The sequence below is a fragment of the Gouania willdenowi genome, chromosome 9, assembly GCF_900634775.1.
Source record: "Gouania willdenowi chromosome 9, fGouWil2.1, whole genome shotgun sequence".
NCBI lineage: Eukaryota > Metazoa > Chordata > Actinopteri > Blenniiformes > Gobiesocidae > Gouania > Gouania willdenowi.
In genome coordinates, this window is record NC_041052.1 from 22039904 (window position 1) to 22063405 (window position 23502).

Below are 23502 nucleotides of genomic sequence, written 5' to 3' on the forward strand. Positions count from 1 at the left end.
CAGGGTAGGAAATGGAAGGGGTGGGGAAGAGTTGACTGTTTTAAAGAGAAAGTGATATGTGATGTTATAGTTGTGCATATTCTGATTATTGTGTTGTGTAATCCTATCAGCCAGTCTGGTGACAAGTGTGGAGAAATTGAAGCGGGTAACACAGCACCCAGCTTAAGTATAATGGTGCTGGCTGTGAACAGAGGGAAGGAGTGAGTGGTTATGCCTAAAACTGGTATTTGGGTTCAACGTGTCTGAGGTTAAACCCAGTACAAGCATATCCCACAGCCCAAGGCATGCCAGTGCATCCAAGACTAATGTATGTGCATGAATCGCTTCTGCGAACCCAAGCGCCGCCCCGGTTCCGAAGATGCAGCCAGGCCAGTGGAAACTACGAGAGCCAGATTTAATTTTTCATTAAATTATTATTATTTTTTTTAGGTAATAGTTTGTCAGGCGAGTTATTGTTGATGTTACAGTCAAAAACGTGTTGTTGGCGGCTGCTAATGTAACTAATAAAGTAACTATCAGTAAAGCATCTAATTTGCTTTCTGAAGGAGTAATTAGTCTTGAGATTACCTTTTTAATGTAACTGTGACAACACTGGTCATATTATAATGGCTGAGCAGGATAAAGCCACTAGTGATGTGCTCTAAAAAGAGGCTCTTAACTCATGAATCTACAGTATTTACCTGGGGAAATAGTACTGCGCTTTTATTTTGAAACTGAAAACCCTTTCATCCCCTCTTCAGTTTGTGTACCATTTCTAAACTTTGTTTTTAAATTACATTTTTACATTTTAGGAAAGATTTATTTACTCTTTTGTTGTTCCAAGCTGTACGCTACTTTTTGATAAATTCTGATGATTTGACTGTTCAATGTTAACTGTCAAATAATCCCTTAGTGAGTGTACACATCAACAGTTTATAATTCCACTCTTTGGAACTGTAGAAATTTGCTCAAATTGTGTCTGGTCTTTGTTTTCAGGATGATCTTCCATACTGAATCCAAACCAGTTGAGAAGTGCTGCTCTGTGACGTGTGATGCCTCTGTTTTTCCACAGGGAGGAGCAGTGGCAGCTAATATCTATCCCTCCAGCCCAAGTGTCCTCATTTGAAGCCATCAAATACCTTCAGGTCTCCTGAGGGCTGCCTCGTTGAGCGAAAAGGACTCAGAGGGGGTGTGGGGAGTCCGGGGGAGATCACCACCTCATTGGTCAGCTCTGGGTGAGTCAGTATCTGTTGATGTGAAGATATACCAGCATCCCCCGAGACAACAGCCCAGGAGCCATCTGGATCCCCATCCACATCCACTCTTTGCTAATCACGGAGGAAATGACAGATGTTAGTCAACAAAACTCAAATATAAACTCTTCCTGTTCCTGTTGGCAGTTCATAAGCCATCTGAGGTCATGTGAACTTGTTGGCGGTCAGTCTATTCTGCAGAGGATAACTGACCTCTGCAGGGCAACTTCAGATTAAAAGGCCATTCCTTCATTTATTAGCGCACAAGCAGTGTAATGCAGTTTCCCAGCCACTTCATCATGTCCCCTGGCAAAACTGCAAAAAGGGTTCTTTGAAGGTGTAGCGTGGGGGCTTGGGAGGAAACAGGAGAGGACCATTATGAGGCCTCTGCCTCCTCCAATGGAGGGATGGAGCTGTGCCAGAGAGGATGGAAGGAGACTGTTCAGTCAAACTCAAACACCAGCTGGGTTAGAAATCCTATTGTTGGCTCGAACATGAAGACTAGTCCATGTCCTCCAGCGCTACTCTGGATCAGGTGATGTGCTCCTCTGCAGGTCATGGGAAAGCCTCAAGTGCTTTATGATGGAGGTTAACAGCACCACAAGGATGGAGGTGAAGACATGGCTAAACTGATTTGTGTCCCACATTTCTTTAGCTCATGCAAACTATGACATGAATGAAACATTACCTGAGACTGCATGTGATTGCTCATCATCCTCCTGTGATAAATCTCAATGTCTTTTGTCCGGCATCAAAAGTACCTGCAAGAAAGAAAGAAATACAAAATAAAAATCTACCTAAAATGTTTAAAGATTAGTTTTTATAACCCCTGCAAGCACAGCAGCTGTCACTTCCTTTGGGATTGACTCTAAGGTTCTCTACCGACATACATTCCATTAATATATATATGTTTTATTAAATATGGCATGTAGATCTACTGTATATTCCCTCAATGGATACACTTATTGAAAAGCTCACCTGATATCTTTTTGTTTTATTACCAGTAGCCTACTTTTTTACAGCCACCAAATTAAAAGCAATATCGTCTATTAAATGACAATATTATAAATATTAATTATAACAAATATGTATGTAATTTGTTGGACCAACTATTTGTCATTATTATTTTTGGATTATTTGTTATTTATTTGTTTGTTTTTTGTATTGAGATGTTGCTTAGCATTCTGGGATTTGGAGTTTGGAATTCAGCTTCACTGAAGATGTCTTTTTGTTGTTTTTGGACATAGGGGGAATATTTTGTCATTTCATTTTCAGACAACTTGTATCATTTTGTGTTTATTGAATGCGTATCCAATAAATTTCATTAAAATAATTGAACATACATTTCTTTAAACTGATTGTTTTATAATTATTATCCCTTTATGTGACTTGGGATTGACTAAAAGTACCACACATCTTAAAAGTCCTAAAATCCTAATTGTCAGGAGGGAAACCTCACTGGCACCCAAATAATAAAAATAGTCCACCTTTCAGGAAAACTGTCAAATTGTATTTATTGTCAATAAGAAATACATGCCACAATATATCTGGAGTTCTGATACATCCCATGCTGAAACATTTTTTTAAGCAAGGAATCCTCCTGACAATTATTATCATTATTATTATTATTATTATTATCATTATTATTATTATAAGAAGAATAAAACGAATCATCTTAAATAAAGGTTGTAATGTTAAGTTTAGAAATAAGTGTCACATTTACAGTATATCTTAATTGTGTCACACTAAGCAAATGTTATATTATGGTTGACTGAACAGGGGAGCAAAAAAATTCAATCAATTTGATCAAAGTAATAAGAAAAAACATAAACATTAAACATTAGATGTACCCTGCTATAACTGAGAAAGGGTTAATCATGTTTGTGAAAAGTTGTGATTACTAAAATTGTTTATTTGCTCATCATCACCCATTGCAAGTATCGAATAGTGTTTTTTAATTTATTGTCAGTTTGGTCATGTTCAGACCTATTTCTCTGTATGTGAGCAACAGCAGAAAGCTGTCGTCATTAGATCCTGTTTTACGGCTCACTCCTCAACCGTTCCATTATAACATTCAACGGGAATGTCAAAGAGGAAAGGGTTGCATCACCATTTTTTCCCAGTTACATAGGAAAAACCCACACAGTATGACTCACATGCCCCGCCTCTATCATTCTTCGTAGTCATTCTACGCCGTAATAAGCTTGACCTGAAAGGAACTGATGATGGAATGAGGTGGCAACCAAAAATTTGAGACCAGTTTGTGATCCATTTGCACCAGTCAGAGAGAAATCTGCTGTTTGAACACTAAATGTTCAATGTTGAGAACCAGAGGAAAACAAATCCACATTATGAATAAAGCATTTGCCTGAATCTGCCTGTTTCCCATCACGTGTGTGCAGGGACACAAAGCACTGCCTCTAATGATGTGAAAAACAGCTCTGTCTGTGCGGATGGAAACAACAGTGGCTCTGATGTTTAGTTCCAGACTCACAATACAAAGACTTTATGCATACGCTGTAATACTCTGTAATACTCTGTTTTGAAGTGTTTGAAACTTTGCATTTGTAGTTTTGAAATAGAGTGTGTGAGCATTAGTCATAAAGTCGTTGGGCTCCCAAAAAACAATTAGCCAACAAATAAAGCAGTGTCGACATTCGCGGGCTGTGCCCCCCCTGCTGTCCTACTGTGCCCCCCCACCCCACTTTTCCCACTCTACAGGGGGAGCCCTGGGACAAACTTTTTATTACTCGACGAGATCTGATTGGCTATCACAACTGACTGTGTCCATTCACTGACTGTTGATTCTGAAGACTTAGATTTCATAGACCCTAACAACAACACAAGCTCGATGAAATATGATTGGATAAAAACTGTACCACAATATACATCACTGGAAGCAGCACAACCAATAGGTCGCTTTCACGTGACATCACGTTGCTGCATCGCGAGAGCGCGAAATTCAGATGGAGTGCAGGAAGTGAAGTAGCTTGAGAATCTGCAGTCAGAAACAATCAAAATGGCCATGTTTTGTGTAGTGTACGGCTGCTCCGATTGTTCTAACCGAGAAAAGCAAAAGAGATTTTATGAATAAGATTGTTGTTCATAAAGGTGAGAAATGTAAAAAGCTCACAGAACAACGCCGTAAAAATGGATTTTAAACCTATGTCTGCAGTCAGGAGGAGCAGAGTCTGCTGAAGCCCGTGTCTGTAGCGACCACTTAGTCAGAGGTATGTTAGCGAGCTAACTTTGTTTTTGTGGCTGTGTTTATATAACATTCATCTACTGTTTGGTGCAGTGTTTTTAAATGGCAAACATATGTATATATAAAATAACTCCAGGAATTAACAAAAAGTTAATTTCTTAATTTCTTAATGGCCCCCCATTGAACAATGCCCGTTTCATTTTCCAGATTTACAGTCACTAATGTGACTCATCATCATCTTACTAACTACGTTACATAACAGAGGAAGCATGAGAATTCGAGGACTGTGTTGACAACAATGTGTTGTTGCTCAAGCGTGACCAATGACCTGTCATCGCCCTGAGCGACCAGCTCGCCAAAAAAAGGAAACGCCATCAACAAGCTACGGTCTTTTATGGAGTTGAAATCATCCCAGTTACAGGAAGAACTGTTTGGACAATCAGTGCATTTATAACCAAGACTGGGACAGAGTTTATTATTTATTAGTTTGTTACACTCTGAAAGAATTACATTATTATGTTATTTATTACTCTATTTATTTTGTTATTTCCTTCCAGGTGTTTTTGTTACTTTCATCCCATTGAGGCAGAGGTGTCAAACTCATTTTAGTTCAAGGGCCAAATACAAAGTAGTTTGATCTTGAGTGGGCTGCAGATTTTAGGCAGGAAAACAAGCAATTTCAACAATAATTTCCCCAAGTTTGCACTTCAACATATAAATGAGGCGCCAATAATATCCAAGCAATAAATGACAGATATCAGATGTTTCTCTTTTAAATTGCATTGATTTTGACTTTTTTTTTTAATTTTGGGAAATTATGAGAAACAATTTCAGTTTCAATTGAGTCCTTTGAACAATTTGAGATTTAAAATGACTGGCAATCCTCCAAATAGTGTAGCGTTTCATTGGATTTGTGTATTTAGAAGGGCTGAGATATCTACAACTGATTTATTTGGTAATTTACACAATAATACATGTTGTTTCTGTCTTTTTTTTTTACTGTCTCCCTGCAGCCCAAATTGTATGATCTAAAGGGCCGGATTTGTGCCCTGGGCCTTGAGTTTGACACGTGCATTAAGGCAAAAAAAAAAAAATCAATATTTTAGGCCAGCTAAAATAACTTACAATGCCAATTTGTAAACTTTGTCATGGCATCTCTGTTTCAACAGTGCAAATTGTTCAAGCCAAATTTCAAATCAAAATGTGGTACGGTCGTGGTTCAAGGCCACATTTGTGTTTTGCTGCTAAATGCAACACACAAACTAGTTTCAGCAAGTGAAGCAACATGTTTGGTTAAAGCCGCCTCTTGATATGTAAACTCATGTCATACCAGAAACTCACAGAAAGCCGGCAGCGCTCCTGGAGAACACCAAACCCAATCCTTCCTAAAAAGGAGAAACCCAGCGTTCATATCTTGGATTTGAATCCGCGTCCAGAATTCTTGACTGTCTTTGGGTTTGTTCTGAATGCTTCTGAGCATTCTTGCGTATAATTACTGAAACTCAACACAGGAGACAGCTTCATGCTTTCATATCTTTCATATGCAGACGGTGTTTTTTTGGGGGGGGGGATTTAAGCACCTTGATGCTATCTTAGTGAGGTATGTGAGTTGTTGCTACACACGTTCAAAAGTCAAGGAGAGGGTTTATTATCCACCCTGGATCAACGCCGACAGTGAAGGAAAGCACAACCCGTGCGAGGTGCGACTATGTCTCACTTTAGGTGCACTTTTACAACACAATAAACTAGCACAGTTAGGACTTTGCTCTTGTTTTTATTTGAGGACAGCTCAGAGTAGCCAAGGGCCAGTACCACGTTAAACTCTAAATTAAGGATAAAGAGGGAAAATGGGTAAACAGATGCTGTGATACACTCCCAGCAGTGCAGCGTAACACTTGTGTTTAACTATCTATCTATACACTCTGTCAGAGTGACAGTGTACCATATTCCACCACCTTCATCACCATTATTAGTGTTTGAACAAGTGGAGCAATGGAAAAGGTGATATCTTTTCATCTTTTAAGTGGGGAACACATGGCCTCAGGCTGTAAAACCTCTGGTTCCATCCAACAATACACATATCAACCACATACAGTGCAACCTTTTAAGGAGTTTTTAATGCCACAAATCTGGCAATGTTGGAGGAACACAGGAGACAGTTTGAGGTATTAACTTGGTTCCTAAAAGTTCGAAATCCAATTCAACATCTGTCATTTGTCTTGGTTACTGAAGTAAAACTTCAAAGGTGTCCAAGAAATGGAGATGTTGAAGCTTCCTTGTTAAGATGTTGAGGACCTTTTAGGCAGGAAATCCCAAAAGCCAAGGCTCATCAGAGCATCCAACAAGGATGACAAATAAACTACTACTACCTTTTTTTCTTCTTCTGTATTTGATGGGGACAGTGCACTTTAATGAACATCTATTTTAACAACAATAGATGTAAATATTATAGCAAAAAAATGCTTACATCCGCAGTCCCTGGGCAGGTGAAAATCAAACTTAGCAACAAGAGCACTCAGAGAACGCAAAACTCCGCCAAACACCAAATATCCTCTTTTCCAGATATTGTCAATTATCGGGATCATTGATCCTGATCACGTTACCATGATTATTCACAGTTTAAAGGCTTGCAAGAAATGAATATCACCATAAATAACAATACAGAAGGTCCAAATGTATGGACACCCCCATTTATTTTTCTTCAAAAAATCGCGATAGAATGCGCAATCCATGTCTGATCTGGATGAAGCTCAGTTGGGTCATTGAGGGAACAACCCGACATAAACATCGCCAATGATGAGAGAGAGGGATGTTTAAAATTTTTAAACTGATCCAGAATCAGTATATTGATCTGAATCCCCTCCAAAATTTAATGGAATCTGCTAACAGTCAAAATGGCAGAGGGTAATAAGACAAAGAAATAGGACAACCCATTACAGAACAATACACAAAGAAAAGACAATCTTCCTTTTCTCAATTGTGAAAGCTCATCATCTTTCTCAGCAGTCACACGGGGTCAGTAAATTTCACCACACCCGGGTGACTGCGAGTTTGACTCATGATAAAAGTTTCCACAGCCAAGAATACACGTGTAGTAGTAATGCAACAGTCCCAAAAATAGAAAACTTGAAGATGTGTGACACAAAGCCAGCTCTCCAATTCACTTCTTCTGAAGGGTCAGATAATAATGCATCAACATGAGTCAGTATTCCTGCTGCAGCCAGGGGACCCCGACCTAAGATGACCTCTCTCTACCTCGGAGAAACCTTCCTGCATTATTCCCACGGAGAACAAGGCTGTCACGGTGACCACACAGGCATTAATGAAGAAGTGTCACCGTGCTGACCCCTGAGCTTCAGTGTTCAGAGAGGTCGGAGGAAGGACCGGGTCGCCTGTAAATTAGGAAAAATGGACTGGCCTGTAATAAATAAAGAACTGATCTTTATTCACCAGCAGAAGCCCTGTGCTTGGATCCCAGTGCAGAGTGGTAAGATGAAACATTAGAGTTAATGATTAACTCTTGAATGGGGGCACACTGTTGAATGAATGGATTTACGTAGACCAACAAAACCAGCCAACCAGTCTTTGTTTAGTGGAACTCAGCGCGTCTCAATTTATTTCAACTCCAGGAACAAAACAGATGTGTGGTGATATCCAAACATGACATTCACTTATCTTCCAGAGCTGCTTCACCAACATTAGTATAGATTACTAGTCATTTCTGCAGCTCTCCAATTAATCTCTCAAGCCTGTTTTTGGATTGGAACCTACAAACACAAGGAGACCATGCAAACTCCACAGAGAAATAAGTAACCCAGGCCCCTATAGGACCTTCACGTATAACCACTACACTACAGAGCTGCCCAAACAATACCAGTATATTTGTAATTTTATATCAAAATCAGTGCTTTCAAACTAATCCTCAAATCCACAAGAGAATTTTGAAAAAATCAATTTCATCGACCTGCATCCAAAATTTTCCACTATAATATCTATTGTTTTTATTAGATTTAGTAAGGTTAATTCTGTAACACTTTACTAGAAGTTTTATACATAAGGCCGACATTATGCTGTAAAGCTTCTAATGGTTTTCTTTTTTTTTTTTATTACTTGAAATGTATTTTTTTTTTTTTTTTTGTAAGAATAAAGCAACATAAAAACAATACAGTAACAGACAGTAAACAGTGTCACAGTGCAACTACATTGGCAATCATTATTTCCTATTACATTTCTAGGCCATTGACATTCTTACAGTGTTTGGTAAAAAGGAGGTTATGTACAGTCTGTTTTATTACAGTGCACGGGTAGTGTGCGGGTGGGGTGTGGAGGGGATCTTATATCTGAAAGTATAACATTAGTTTTGTCAATTTTGCAGTGTGCGACTCCTTTTGTAGGCGTAGTAAGAAGGTCAATCTTTCCATGGTTGTGGTGGTCCGCTCCATCATTCCCACAACTTCTCCGACATGTACGGCCCATTGATGTCAAACGTGTTGTCATTTTAGGGGTAGCAAGCCGACAAGATTCTTCCAGCAAAATTCGCGCCAGTACATGGAATAGGAAGTAGAAGAGGCAGTCTCACACATGTTCTCCCATTGTTCATCAGTTTTTTTTATTTCCCATCTCTCCCTGATGTAGTTTGTGTTCTCTCCTCTACCTTTTATAATTCCTTGATAAAAAGGTATTGATTTGGAGTTACCAGCATATGCCTGTATTATTGACTGTATTATTTTATTAGGTTCTGTAATTGCCTCATTCCTACTTAATTATTTTAGAAAGTATTGACGTAATTGTAAATATCTGAAAATATTGTTGCTTTTCTAAATTGTATTTTTCTCTTAACACCTGAAAACTTTTTAATGATTTGTTCTCTGTAATGCTACAGTAGGTGTCAATGCCTTTATTGACCCAGTGTTTGAATCCAGAATCCATCTGGTTGGGTTTGAATTCTGTGTCATATGCAATCCACAAGTTTTTTAACCTGGTTATTTCTAAGGGTTTTCAAATTTACTTTTTATCTGTTCTATTCAATTGAATATTCTTGTGTTTATGGTTAAAATGTATATAACCCATTGTTTAATAATAAATGGGTCAGTTTTTCTCACACGTAGTGATGCTTTTCTCTGAGTATTATCAATTGATCAAGACTTTTGTAACGTTCCACACTCCAAAACAAGCAATAAAAGTATGAATGTTTTGTGCTGACATCATATTAGACTGATATTGTATCGGCCAAGAGGCTGCAATATTGGTATCGTATCGGAAGCAGAAAAAGTTGTATCAGGGCATCACTATTTTTCACCATGAGTAGATTCACTATAATCTTTAAGTGATATCAAATGGGACAGTCAATGGTTAAATCGTAATTTAATTTCTTTTAAGAACTCAGTGATTGTTCTAATCTGCTTTAAATCAGATCAATTGTATTTTATATATATTTTGACCTTAACTCTAATGAGTTTGACCCCCCCCCCCCCCAATAATAAACCAATTACAGTAATAAGACTTTGTCAAATGAGGCAGCATAATAATGTTGAGTGTAAATCTGAAGTTTTAAATAAAAACTGTCCACACACCCTGCAAATTATCTCATTCTAATTTCATTTTCATTGGACGGGATTCGGACACTTTAGGCTGTCGGGGTTGAGCATCACAATGGGAAGATGTGAAATGGAACCAGACAGAGAGAGAAAGAGCAAGGCAGTTCCAGATGTGACTTTTGACATTATATAGTGGGGGTGAGTTTGAACTATAGTCCTGTACATTTGTTTGGATAATAGTGACTAAATCAGAAAACTCTGCAAAAAATGTCAATTGGCAATCATTATAAAATCAGTCGAGAACCCCTTTTGGCTCCTGATTCTGTACGTTGTGATATTGCAGGTGTAACATGTAATCAGTGATGTTTGTTCCAGCTGCCTGACCAGTTACATAACAGCTTAGTAAAGCCTAAGTGGGGAGACGGTCATTACAAGCACATACTTCAAGTAAATAAAACAGGCCTTTCTTTCTAAACACATCAAATGAGTCACTGTGCAGCTATGTGAGGGGGTCAGTGGTGTGAGGCTCATCGCACAGATGTGCAGACAGAGGCCATACAAGGGCCTGCAGAGCTGCAACTTTATGATTTACAGTTATTGGGGGATACACACATTTATCAGGAGAGAAGTATTTCACTTCCATGTATGGTGCTCCTGCACAGGGAGCCCCGAGGAGAGACCGTGAGGATGTTAGTAAATCTCTACAGGAGAAAGTAGGAATACTGCACACTTTGATCAAAGTCATCATTTATAATCAACTCACTGCTCAGCGTGAGAAAATACACACAGGTATGTTTTAATTCCTCATGCTTGTCGTCTTGCATCTTCAGAGCTGAGAGCAGACTGTGGATATGAGCGCTGACAGTTCGACCCTCTGTTATGTTACAAAAGGAGTCAGAGCCGGCTGTGGAAATCAGGCCGACAGGAAGGAGAAATCCCAGGTTCTCACTGGGGAGACGGGACAGTCCAGGAGCTCAATGGGAAAGTACTGAGTTTCCCTCTAACCTTAGATCTCATCCTGCAGTCACACCTTCCCACTCAGCAACACAGTGAGAGGAATGACATGATGAAAAAGTCTGCAGTGCACACAGGGCATCCTCTGCACATCATTTAGGTTAACATAGGGTTTCAGTTCAGCTGCAGCGACACAGATCAGTTAAGGCCTTGTTTCTATATGTGGAACCTCTGGGTCAGAGGTTGATCAGAGCACACGTGGAATCATTCCGCAAACAGATTAGGGATGTTTCCGATTACCTTTGGCCAAAAGACGATATTGTCCAACACTAAATTTACGATTTCCAGTATTAACCAATACCTAGAAGTGAAAGTAACGGATACTATAATGGAGTGGCTTTTATGGGTACTTGTACTTTTTTTGAGTATATTTCATAATCAGTGATTCTACTTGTACTTAAGTTTTACAAGAAGTTAAATAATTTGTTACATTTCTACACCCAACTACAAAAAATAAAATGACCAGATAACAATCATAGTCGACCAACCAAATTAAATGTAATGCAGTATTGAATGTTGGTTATTTTCTCAGTTTTAGAGTTTGTAAATGTAGCTACACTTAGAGCCTGATGTTAATTTATTTATTTTTATTTATTTATTTTTTTAATTGAATTTATTGGTTGTTTTATTTTTTATTTTTTTTAAAGAATTCTACATTTTGATAAACCTTTTATTTTATACATTTGACTTTGTGGAAAACAAATTAAGTTCGAATTGTGCAAGATTTCATCCCTACCTTTTAAAGTTTATATATGAAATGTTTACTGCAAGGGAACGGTGGCAAGATTTATTAACAAAAATAAACGTGGGAGTAATTTTTAATATTTAATTGAGCTACTTTTTACTTGTACTTGAGTATTTTATGTATCACTTACTTGTACATGTACTTGTGTACAATTTCAATCAAGTAACAGTACCTCTACTTGAGTAGGACATATCAGTACTCTTTATACCTCAGACCCCCTCTCCCCACTAATTCAATTCAAAGTTACGCCTACTTTTAATGTAATGTCACACTGGATGAATTCCACAAATAAACATCATTGGTGCAAAATATTATTCAACTCTAGTGATAGAAAAAGTCCCATATTGTTTTTAAATACGTTATCACAAATAATAGCAGATTTTTTTTCAAAATTGGTGGAAAAACCGAACCGATGTCAACCAATATTGTAAACTAACATTGCCCATCTCTACTAAAGATCACTTCCTGCCGCTTGGAGTAGATATTAATGCTCTCACCTTTAAAGTGGCTCTGCGTGAAAAAACACGGCTGTGACCTCTGCTGTTCACTCTCTGTGACTCCTGAAACCAGCCAGGCTTCATTCTCTCTCTCTCCTGGGCTGACGTGCGTTCCCATAGCAACCCACTCCAGCCCCCTGTTTGAAAGGCGCCCTACTCTTGGACCTGTCACCTTCTTCTGTGTAGCAGCTCCCATTGTTGTGATAAGGTGATAATTCACAGCGCGGGGTTAACCAAAGGGGAAGGCAAATCGTTTTTCACCTCCACCTCCTCGACCCTGGCTCCACTATACACACCACCAACTTCTTTACCTCCCTCTGTGTGTGTGTGTGTGTGTGTGTGTGTGTGTGTGTGTTACATCTAGCCTCCTTGTCTAGCAAAACAAAGACAAGGAGGGAGAAAAAACAGTTTGTTGTTGGGGTTCCGGAAGTGTTTTGGAGTCATTACTCAAGGCCTCACTTTTTCCCTATATTCACACACCCACTCCACACACAACTAGCCATCAATAACCGCCGCTTTTAATCAGAGCAGTAACACATACTCCACATTTTCCAAAGTCCAGCTACTCTCCAAATGGAACCAGGATTTCCAGTTAACCCGCTCCTCTTGCCAGTAAAGACACAGTCTGAAAGCTGAAGTGTGACTCGCTGGCTGCACGTCGTCAACGGAAGTACAAGGTCCATGTGAGAGGTGATGATCCCGTCCTCGGCTGACAATGGCTGTCTGCTTTCAAACATGTGTGCACAAATGTGACAGCACAATAAACAGCAGAGAGGACAAAGAGTAACATTCAGCGTGTGGGCTCTGGTCGGTGGTGTGTGCAGTTGTTTAAAAAGTGCTTGTGTGTGTGCATGTGATGTCCACAGACAGCCTGAAAGTGAGGGGCTCAGCTCTTTGAATAATTCAGAGGGTTGCGAAACTCCGAGCAGATGAGAATTCATTCACTGCTCCTAATCTGTCAGCGATGAACTGCTGGGAAAGACTTGGTAACACTTTATTTTAAGTTTTATACGTGAGGCTGATATTACCTGTCATTATGTGTCAATAGCATAAATAAGGTGTCATGAAGGCTCGGGGGGATCTAGTGGGGTTAGGGTTAAGGTTAGGGAGAGGGTTAAATTTAGGGTTTAGGGTAACGAAAGGGTAGGGTTAAGGTTAGGTTAGGGCTGCACGATTATGGCCAAAATGATAATCATGATTATTTGGATCAATATTCTAATCGCGATTATTCATCCAGTTAGGGAAAACGTCTCTATTTTTATTTAACTACTTTTTAACAAACAATATGTGAACAGTTTAAAGTGAAAAAGAAAAGCTTTAAAAAAAATAAAGGAATAATGACAAATACTCAATTTTACCAGAGAAATGTAAATTTACTATGGGCTAACTATATAAATACACTGTTACAGAATGCAACTCCTACAAAACAATTACAGCGTATAAAGAAAAGTTAAAAGAAAGTGCTTGATATGATGTGCAGCAGAGCCTGGATTTTAAATGTCAACGATTAGGTTAATTTATTCGTGGAGGACAGTTTAAATTTGATTAATTGTGCAGCTCTATGTTAAGTTTAGGTATAGGGTAACGGAGGCTTAGAGTTAAGGTTAGGGTTAAGGGTTGGGTTAGTGTTAAGTATAGGTATAGGGTAACGGAGGCTTAGGGTTAAGGTTAGGGTTAAGGGTTAGGGTTCAGTTTAGGGTTAGGGTTCAGTTTAGGGTTAAGGGTTAGTGTTAAGTTCAGGTATAGGGTAACGGAGGCTAAGGGTTAAGGTTAGGGTTAAGGGTTAGTGTTAAGTTTAGGTATAGGGTAACGGAGGCTTAGGGTTAAGGGCTAGGGTTAAGTTTAGGTTTAAGGGTTTGTGTTAAGTTTAGGTATAGGGTAACGGAGGCTTAGGGTTAAAGGTTAGGGTTAAGTTTAGGTTTAAGGGTTTGTGTTAAGTTTAGGTATAGGGTAACGGAGGCTTAGGGTTAAGGTTAAGGGTTAGGGTTAAGGGTTAGTGTTAAGTTTAGGTATAGGGTAATAGAGGCTTAGGGTTAAGGTTAGGGTTAAGGGTTATGGTTAAGTTTAGGGTTAAGGGTTAGTGTTAAGTTTAGGTATAGGGTAGCAGAGGCTTGGGGTTAAGGTTAGGGTTAAGTTTAGGGTTAAGGTTAGGGTTAAGTTTAGGGTTAAGGTTAGGGTTAAGATTAGGGTTAAGGGTTAGGGTAACAAACAACACTTAATGACAGCCTTCATGACACCTTATTCATGCTAAGGACAGGTGACATATAATAATGACAGCCTAAAGTCAGCCTTTATGAATAAAACCTCAGGTAAAGTGTTACCAAAGACTTTTACAATGCAGTGACCACATGTGACCCCTGTCACTCTGCAGCTCGGTGAGGTAATCAAGGCAAGGGGGAAATCATTGGTTCCAACTTTAATTTGAGCGCCTGACATCGTTACTCATTGGCTTCCATCAGACTTCCAGCTACACTCTCCCTTCACAATGTGAAGCTCATTAAAACAATGACAGCCAAACTTTTGACATCAATGAGTTGCATAACCCAGAACTTCATCACCGATAGCCATTGGTTAATTGTGCAGCACTATTCCTGTACACTCCAATAACAAGAGACAGCAGGTTTCAATCAGATAAAGCTATCATTATAACATTACATAACCAGAGAGATTGGAGGACATGAGTCGACAGGTACTGTAACAAAGCACAAAGGTGGATGGATAAAAAACCTCAGACAGACGTGGGCAGGTTGTATGTGAGGTACTGATATCTGTGGGAATAAACACAAAGGCTTCAGGTTTTATTCCTTTCTGTCCCAGGACTTAGTCACACAGCTGACTGACCAGGACAACCATGTTTCATCATGAATCCTCTTTGGTTTGGATGGAGAAGTGGCTAAACAAACACTTCAGTATTCTCGCCAACTTCACAGCGGTGGGAAAAAAAAAAGCTTTAAAATCAGTCCTCATGTGCACCATGTTTACCACATGAGTCAAAAAGTGAATGTGTCCTAACAACAATCTGAGCAGAACTGCACGAAAACAAGCCAGAGCAGCCCTCAACAATACTGCATCTTTAATTACAATTACTAATAATTTATTAATCACAACTACAGAGAACTACTCATATTTGCAGGAATAACCTGTTTCCGGCTCTTCTGTCAATATATATATAGATATATATATAGACCTGTGATAATAACAGTGAAGTGGAGCCACAAGTAGTTGAGTACTTACAGGCTCAGCAGTGAGGTCTCCTCAGTGCAGAAGGAGAGAGGAAGTGAGGGAAAAAGAAGGAGGGAACCAAAGTTGATCTTCTCTCTCTCTCACTCCCTCTCCTCTCCTCCCTCCCTCGCCCTATGTCTCTGTCTAAAGCCAACACAGTGTCTTCTATCACTGAATGATTCAGTGTAGCTCTGGATGTTTGACTGGCTGTTCGTAGGCGTGTGCATATATATCTCTGTGTGTGTGCCTTGTGTTTTTCATGTGTCTGCGTGAGCAGGCACTTTAATGCTCATCAGGGAAAAGAAAGTGCAGTAATAGTTTCCATCCACAGCTGGAAATAATAGAGATTCCCATGCAGGCACAGCCTCAGTGAATCCGCCCTGCAGTGTTTTTCACAGGCACCCCAACAGACCTCTATGTATAAGAGTGTGTTCACTGGGCCAGGTCTGTACATGTTGTAACGGTCACATTCATATGAAATATAATAGAGCGAGCAGAGAGTCTTTCAATCACTCCAGAAAACAAAGAAATATCTGTCAGTGAATGTGAATGAATGCGAGTGAATGAATGCAATTACAAAAAAAATGTTTTTTTTATTGGAAAAATCTGTCCTTAAAGTTTATACAGTATTTTCAACATATTTCTAAATTACCGGTACTTTATTTTTAATGTACTCTCCCTAGTCTTTCTCCAATGTTCTTATGGAATAATTATTTCTAAGTAATATAATCTTTTCTTGTAATATTTCTGTAGTGCATGGGCAGAATCTTTACCAGATTCTTTACCAGAATCTTTACCAGATTCTGCCCATGCTTGCATGTTCTCTTTAGCAGCTGGGGGTTTTGCATTACCCATTAACTACAGTTGCTTTCCACCATCTAAATACATACAGCTTTAGACAAACTTTTTGAATCCAGATTAAGCATCAGGCTGTGTGTGGTACTGCAGTAGACTGGCTTCTATGTCTGGGGTGTTCACCCCAGACATAGTGTGACCTATATATCAGCTATGGCAGATACAGAAGACGGATTCAGAAATACTCCTTATTATGGGGTGCTGAATGGAAAAACTCAGTCACTGTTTCATAGCTGACATATTTTGTATATTTAGATAACTTTCCTCACATTTAGCTCATTTTTTTTTCATTTAACAGAAATGTCTTTATTTTGATTTCGATTTAACATTTAGATTTAACATTTACATTTAGATTTAATATTTTACGTTTAAATTCAATATTAACATTTAGATTTCATATTTAGATTTAGATTTAACATTTGGATTTAGATTTAACCTTTACGTTTATATTTAACATGAACATTTAGATTTAATATTTAGATTTAGATTTAACATTTAGATTTAAAATTTACATTTAAATTTATTATTCATGCATACACATTTTAACATTTATATAGAACATGCTTTTTGAGATTCATGTATGTGTCAAATGAAAGAAAAATTAGCTAAATGGGAGGAAAGTGAGCTAAATATGCACAATAAGTCAGCTAACAAACAGTAACCGAGTTTTTACATTCGGAACCCCATACCTTATTGTATTTAACTTGATGTCATTTTTCGATTTTCTCCTTCTGTTTCCAATAAAATACAGTTGTTTTTATGTATTAAGCATTTTTATCCTATTTTAAAGTCTGTGTAAAGCAAATTCAGCCATTTTCTTCTAAACACATTATATGGGTAATTTTTAATTTTTTTAATCATTATTATTATTATTATTATTATTATTATTATTATTATTATTAATAATAATAATAATAATAATAATAATAATAATATTATAATATATAATATTATTATTATTAATAATATTAATAATATTAATAATATTATCAATATTATTAATAATAATAACAATAATAATAATAATAATAATAATAATATTATTATAATATATAATATTATTATTATTAATAATATTAATAATATTATCAATATTATTAATAATAATAACAATAATAATAATAATAATAATAATAATAATAATAATAATAATAATAATAATAATAATAATAATGTAATGGATTTATGTAGCGCCTTGTTTTGGTGACTCAAAGCGATTTACATGACATTATTCTTTCACTCCACACTTAGTCGTGGTAAGCTACAATTGTAGCCACAGCTGCCCTGGAGCTGACTAACAGTTATTATTATTATTGTATGAACAAAATGTTCTATTTCACGCATAGCATTGGGAGAGAAATGCTGTCTCTAGTGGCTATATTAAGTAGTGGATGTAATGCTGAGTGAGGACATTAGTCATATGCAAACTGCCTAAACAAAAAACTCTCATTAAAACAAAAAACTCATTTAGCAGCAACTAAAAAAAACATTTCCCGACCTAAAACTAATGAACAAGTCAGTTTGACGCAATTAACATTTTATAATCACGGGAGGAAAAAAAGGTTATTGTAACACTTAAAAAATGAATTTGAATTATAGATACAATTTAATTCCGAAATCACTGCTTTATGGTTGCAACAAAAACATTCACACACAAGCCTGTGGACACCATGACACATGCTTTCACATATAAATCCTTGTTCTTTAACCTCATGGTGTGACAGAGGTGAAATCTAAGTTTGTTTGTTTTGTTTTTTTCTCATTTTTATTTCTATTAGCTATTATTTAATCAGCTGATACTCTTTCTGGTGCCAATTCAAAACAGTATGCACTGTCACATTTTGCACGACAGTGAAAAAAACTGTTAAAAACAAACAGACTCATGACAAACATGAAGTCGTTAAACACAACAGCACAAAACAGACATTGGATTAACTTTAACATGAAAACCTTTCTGTGGAAACAGATCCCAGTTTCACCTCAAGAATAATCTCTGTACTTGTAAAATAAACATCTCGGGGGGGAAATTTTCTCTATGCATCAACATGAAAAAATAGAAGGTTAATTTGAACGTATAAAAATTGTCATAAAAATCATACAGCACAACAAAGGCATGAACAATCACGTTTTCAGTTATTCATGTTCGATTACAACTCATTTATGATTACGGTGTGTGTGAGTGCGGCCTGTTCTTTCTACACAGTATCATCTAAGAGTGTGAGGTGTTTGGGAGTTAACCCCAGAGGAAAAGCAGAGAGTGCAGATCTCCCCAGTTTCCCCCCCAACCACAAAGAGGAAAGGTTTTAACAGCAACTTAACACCTACAAAAAACAGCACTAACCATAATATCACACACACACACGATAAGCACCCCTGCATTAAGATATGTTAAAAGCTAAATAAAAAGTTGTGTTATTTTATCTACGGTGGCTGAGAAGTGCAAAACACATTTACAAATACCACAGCACATTTACAAACTGTTGCAACACTTTTACCATTGACTGCAACACATTTACAGTACAAATTGTTGCAACACTTTTACAAATGCCACAACAAATTTACAATTTTGAAAACAAATATACATAATTATCTAACAAAAAAAAATAAAAATAACAAAACACTTGTAATTGTAAAAGTGTTTCCATATTTGTTCGTTTGTTTTTACCTTTTGTAAAAGTGTTGCAGTAACTTGTAAATGTGTTGTGGTCACTTGTTTATTTTTTTTTCCTTTGTCTGCACATGCAGTCAAAGGTCAACACTACAAGAAGTGCAATCATTTTAAGACAGCAATGCATGTTTTGTTATTGCAATTAAATAAATGGATTTATTTTATTGCATAATTGTGACCATCACCAGCCCTCCCTAAGGAAGGGTGAGAAACACTTTATTGAAGGGAGAGTATAAAAAGAGAGGGCAGCGTTACACCTGGGTGAGGGGGTGGGGGTGGGGGGAGGGGGATGGGGAAGGAAAGTCATTGCCGCAAGTCGCGCAAGCGCAAAACAACCAAAATTAACTTAATCTTTCTCAACAAGAATTGTTGATAGATTTGTCACAACTGCTCCAGGGTTTGAGTTGTTTTATTTTGTTTCACATCTACCTGGGCTGCAGCGCTTTGTTTTTTAGACTGCTATTCATTTGTTTGTAGTGTTATTTCAGCAAGTTTTCATTTTTACAGTTACAGTTGGGGACCTTTGTAATTGAATACCCTAGTTACTAGGGATGCAACGATTCACTCAACTCCCGATTCGATTCGATTCACGATACTGGGTTCACGATACGATTCTCTCACGATTTATTTTACAAAATGGGACTGTAGACAAATTTTTTTTTGGGAAAAAAACTAGAAAATACAGTACTATTTTCGTTTTATTTTTCATTGTCAAAAGAATCCCTTGATAAACTATTCAAAACAATGCAATTTAACTAAAAATAAATCTTGAATGAAATAAATAAAGGAATAATACAAATGAAAATGAAGCCTATTAATTTAAATTCTGGTTCCATAATAAACAATGCAAAACTGCATAATAGTTCTTTTTCTTTTTAAAAGTGCAACTGAAAATGTATTTTGTGCCTTAACAATTGTACTTTTTTAAAAAAAAAATTACGTCATATTTGTTTGGACCAGCAGAGGGCGCTGGTAACCCAGTGGTCGGTTGGCATGCAGATATCCTTGCAGTGAAGAAGACAAGCTATGCTAGCAGACAGAGCTAATAGAAAAACGTGACTTTTACAGATATTCAAGTAATATTACAGATATTCTTTTGGTGCTAAAGGGGTAATGAATCATTTATTAACATATTTAAGAGTAGAATGCAGCCAGAAAGAAAGTATTCGCAGACTCCGCCCGCCGCCTACACTCTGCTGGTTAAAAAAGGTACTGCGATTCAATTTTCAGAAAATCGATATCAACCGTGATACCTATGAATCGATTTTTAACTGCCTTACGATTAATCGTTACATCCCTACTAGTTACATTACAGCAACCAAATTAAACTGTATCAACTAAATGAATTAATAAAAAATGGCCTGTGTAAATGCTTTTTCAAATGAAAAATTCTCCTGTGAAATCTGTGACCTGTTTACCTGCACAACTCAAAGAATCGGAATCAGAATCGTTAAAACCCAGATGATGCCCAACCCTACTTATAAGTTAAGAAATGTCTATTTAATGTTATTCAAATCACATAGTTGATAATAAGTTCAAGAGGTTTACTGATCAGAATAAACACTAGTATCGGCAGAAGGCTGAAAACCCATTTCAAAGCGGGTATGTCACTAACTCACTGATGAATGCAGTGATAAACATGCTTTCAGACGTAATACCTGTTTGAATTACAGTCTGTCGGCTAACAAACACATTTACATGTAATTAGAAATGAAAGATTGGGGAAATATCAGTGGTAGTGATTCAGTTCAATTCAATTTTATTTGTATTGCGCAAAATACAACAAAGTCATCTCAATGCGCTTATCAAAATACAAAATTCATAAAAAGAAAGAAAAAACCCAACAATATCCACATGAACAAGCATTTAGCAACAGTGGGAGAAACAACTCCCTTTAAACAGGAAGAAATCTCCAGCACCACATGTGATGTCACTCCTCTCTCGGCCCGAGTACATCAATTTTATATACTTTTTTTGGACACTCAAAGACACTTTACAGAATCAAGGGATTATTCTTTCATTCCACACATAGTGGTGGCAAGCTACTATTGTAGCCACAGCTGCTCTGGTGTAGACTGACGGAAGCGAGGCTGCCATAGTGCGCCATCGGCCCCGCCGACCACCACCAACACTCACACACTACATTCATACTAGGCAATGTGGGTAAAGTGTCTTGCCCAAGGACACAATGACAGATACCACTGGAGTTACTGCCACCCTACTGTGGCACCTGGAATTCTCAGTTCTTCCAATTCTTCCATCCAACTACTAACCAGGCCCAGACCTGCTTAGCTTCCGAGATCTAACAAGATCGGGCAATGACAAGCTGGCATGCTTTCCGACACAATGGATCGAAGAGCATTCAACCATAAATCGAGCAAAGATATTTATATTTTGTATAACTTTGTGTGTGTAAAATATTGTGTCATTGAGAGCGACAGACAATAAAACAACAGTATATTCATGTGTTTCTCTTTTAGGTTTGTTATCAGTCTGAGGGGCAGACTGCGCACTTTCACAAGCGTTCGCTTCGAGTCTGCGCAGACCTTTGTGGCATTTGTTTAGCCTGAGTATGTTTGGCCTTTAGACTGTTGTTTCACCTCGTCTGTCTTCCTTTTTTCGCTTGCTTTACTGTGTAATCTTTGTGCCGTGATGGGGACTTCTCCTGCTGGAATGTCCGCCATTGAAATTTTACTATTGATAGGACATGAACACCCATCGACTATAGTAAGGCAGCCAATAATAATGCCCCAACACAGCTCATGGAGCTGACTAGGAGTGAGGGAAAGATATTGAAAATTTTCTTGCAGCGCATTAACTTCTTACTTTTTTGTGTGTTTTTAACTCTGTTTATGTGAATGTGAGAAACAGATTTCTGCACAATTTCCTTCGGGATCTATAAAGTATTTATCTCTCTATCTATCTATCTATCTATCTATCTATCTATCTATCTATCTATCTATCTATCTATCTATCTATCTATCTATCTGCCCGTCTGTCTGTCTGTCTGTCTGTCTGTCTGTCTGTCTGTCTGTCTGTCTGATTGGCAGAAAAGTAGTGTCGCACTCCTGAATTCCTGAAGCATTAAAATATAGAGCCAAAAAAAAGCAATGTGGAGAAGAGATACTCCCAAATAGAAAATGATGGCCATCGTTAGGGGTGCTGAACATTTTCATCGTGCTGACTACGTCTCGTCACCCCTGCCACTGCAGACTGCGGACAGTACATGCGCAGCAAAGGTAGCAGAGGAATATATGAACGTCATGGCAAGTCATGCAACACCTAAAGCCATGACACTTTCTGAGATACAGGAAGAGACTCTCAAAGACACTGTCCTGCAAGAGGTCAGTGCTCATGTCCGACACAACACATGGCACAAAGCTGAGCGACCACGGCAGGCACGCAAACAAGTTCAGACAAGTTAGCTAACAATATTACAATACTCAGATGTCATACTGAGAGGAACCAGGACAATGATCCCAACTGCTCTGCAGGATAGGAAGCTACAGATAGCCCTTGAAGGACATCAGGGAATTGTCAAAACTAAAGCTCTTCTAAGAAAAAACGTTTGGTTTCAAGACATTGATCCCAAAGCAGAAGCTGCAGTACGCAGTTGTCCTGGTTGTCAAGCTAATACACCAGTATCCCCCTGGCACAATGTTACTGTGGATTTTTATGGACCACTTCCAACTGGAAAGTATTTATTTATCAAAATAGACAATTACACACACTATCCAGTTGTGGAGGTTGTAAAGTCAACTTCACCCAACACTGCCATTGTAACAATGGACAATATTTTCTCCATGGTTGGTATTCATCCTGTTGTTAAAACTGATAATGGTCCTCCATTTCACAGTGATCAGCTCTCCAAGTTTGCAGATTATCTTGGATTTCATCACCATCGGATCACACCTTTATGGCCTCAAGCCAATGCCACGGTAGAAAGATTCAGGCACCCTGGGTACATAGCTCCAAGTTAAATGTCTGAAGGGGTGCGGGACTGTGAAGATTTTGGGAACCACTGCCATAGAACATCACTAATTCTACTGCTTGTTTTCGCCGAGGAAGAGATGGACTTCTGGACATAATATCTGATGAGGAGGACGGCACAGCTGATGGGGAAGCTGGGTGGATAGATTGGCCTCCATCCTTCAGAAGCCTGGAGCTTTCTGCTCTGTGTTCAACATTACAGAAGAGACTGGAAAATGACCCCAAATATCAAGCAACCCATCTCAAAAGGCTGCATTATGGGTCACCCTCCAAAAGACCTGCCCCATCTTTTTATGACCTTGAAGCAGCCAAGAGGCACAAGAGCTAAAGTTTTAGTGTGTGACCCAGACAAGGGGAACACAGTGTAAAGTTTGTTTTTATTTTGTTTTTATTTTTTTTTAAGTAAAGCTCTACTTTCAATATGTTCCTCCTGTCACTATTATTCTCAATAAACTGCTATTGTGATGTGTAGTTCTCACTAAATAATATTAGCAATAATAATAATTAGTATCATTAATATTATAATTATTATTTGTA

At 37.9% G+C, this 23502-nt stretch overlaps 1 protein-coding gene across 3 annotated transcripts in view; it reads right to left on the reverse strand.

Moving 5' to 3' along the window:
• Positions 1-15618, reverse strand: part of sorbs3 (sorbin and SH3 domain containing 3) — a 31103-nt gene extending 15485 nt beyond the window's left edge. The window contains exons 1-3 of one of the 3 annotated variants that reach the window (XM_028457043.1): positions 15465-15618; positions 1921-1993; positions 1119-1307 (exon numbers count right to left, since the gene is read on the reverse strand). In XM_028457043.1, coding sequence (XP_028312844.1) covers positions 1119-1307; positions 1921-1947 — 216 coding nt within the window. In that variant the 5' untranslated portion in view covers positions 1948-1993; positions 15465-15618. Of the gene's footprint in view, positions 1-1118; positions 1308-1920; positions 1994-12230; positions 12298-15464 lie in introns of those variants that run through there. The other 2 variants (XM_028457045.1, XM_028457044.1) reach the window with 2 other exon arrangements.
• Positions 15619-23502: the final 7884 nt, after the last annotated feature.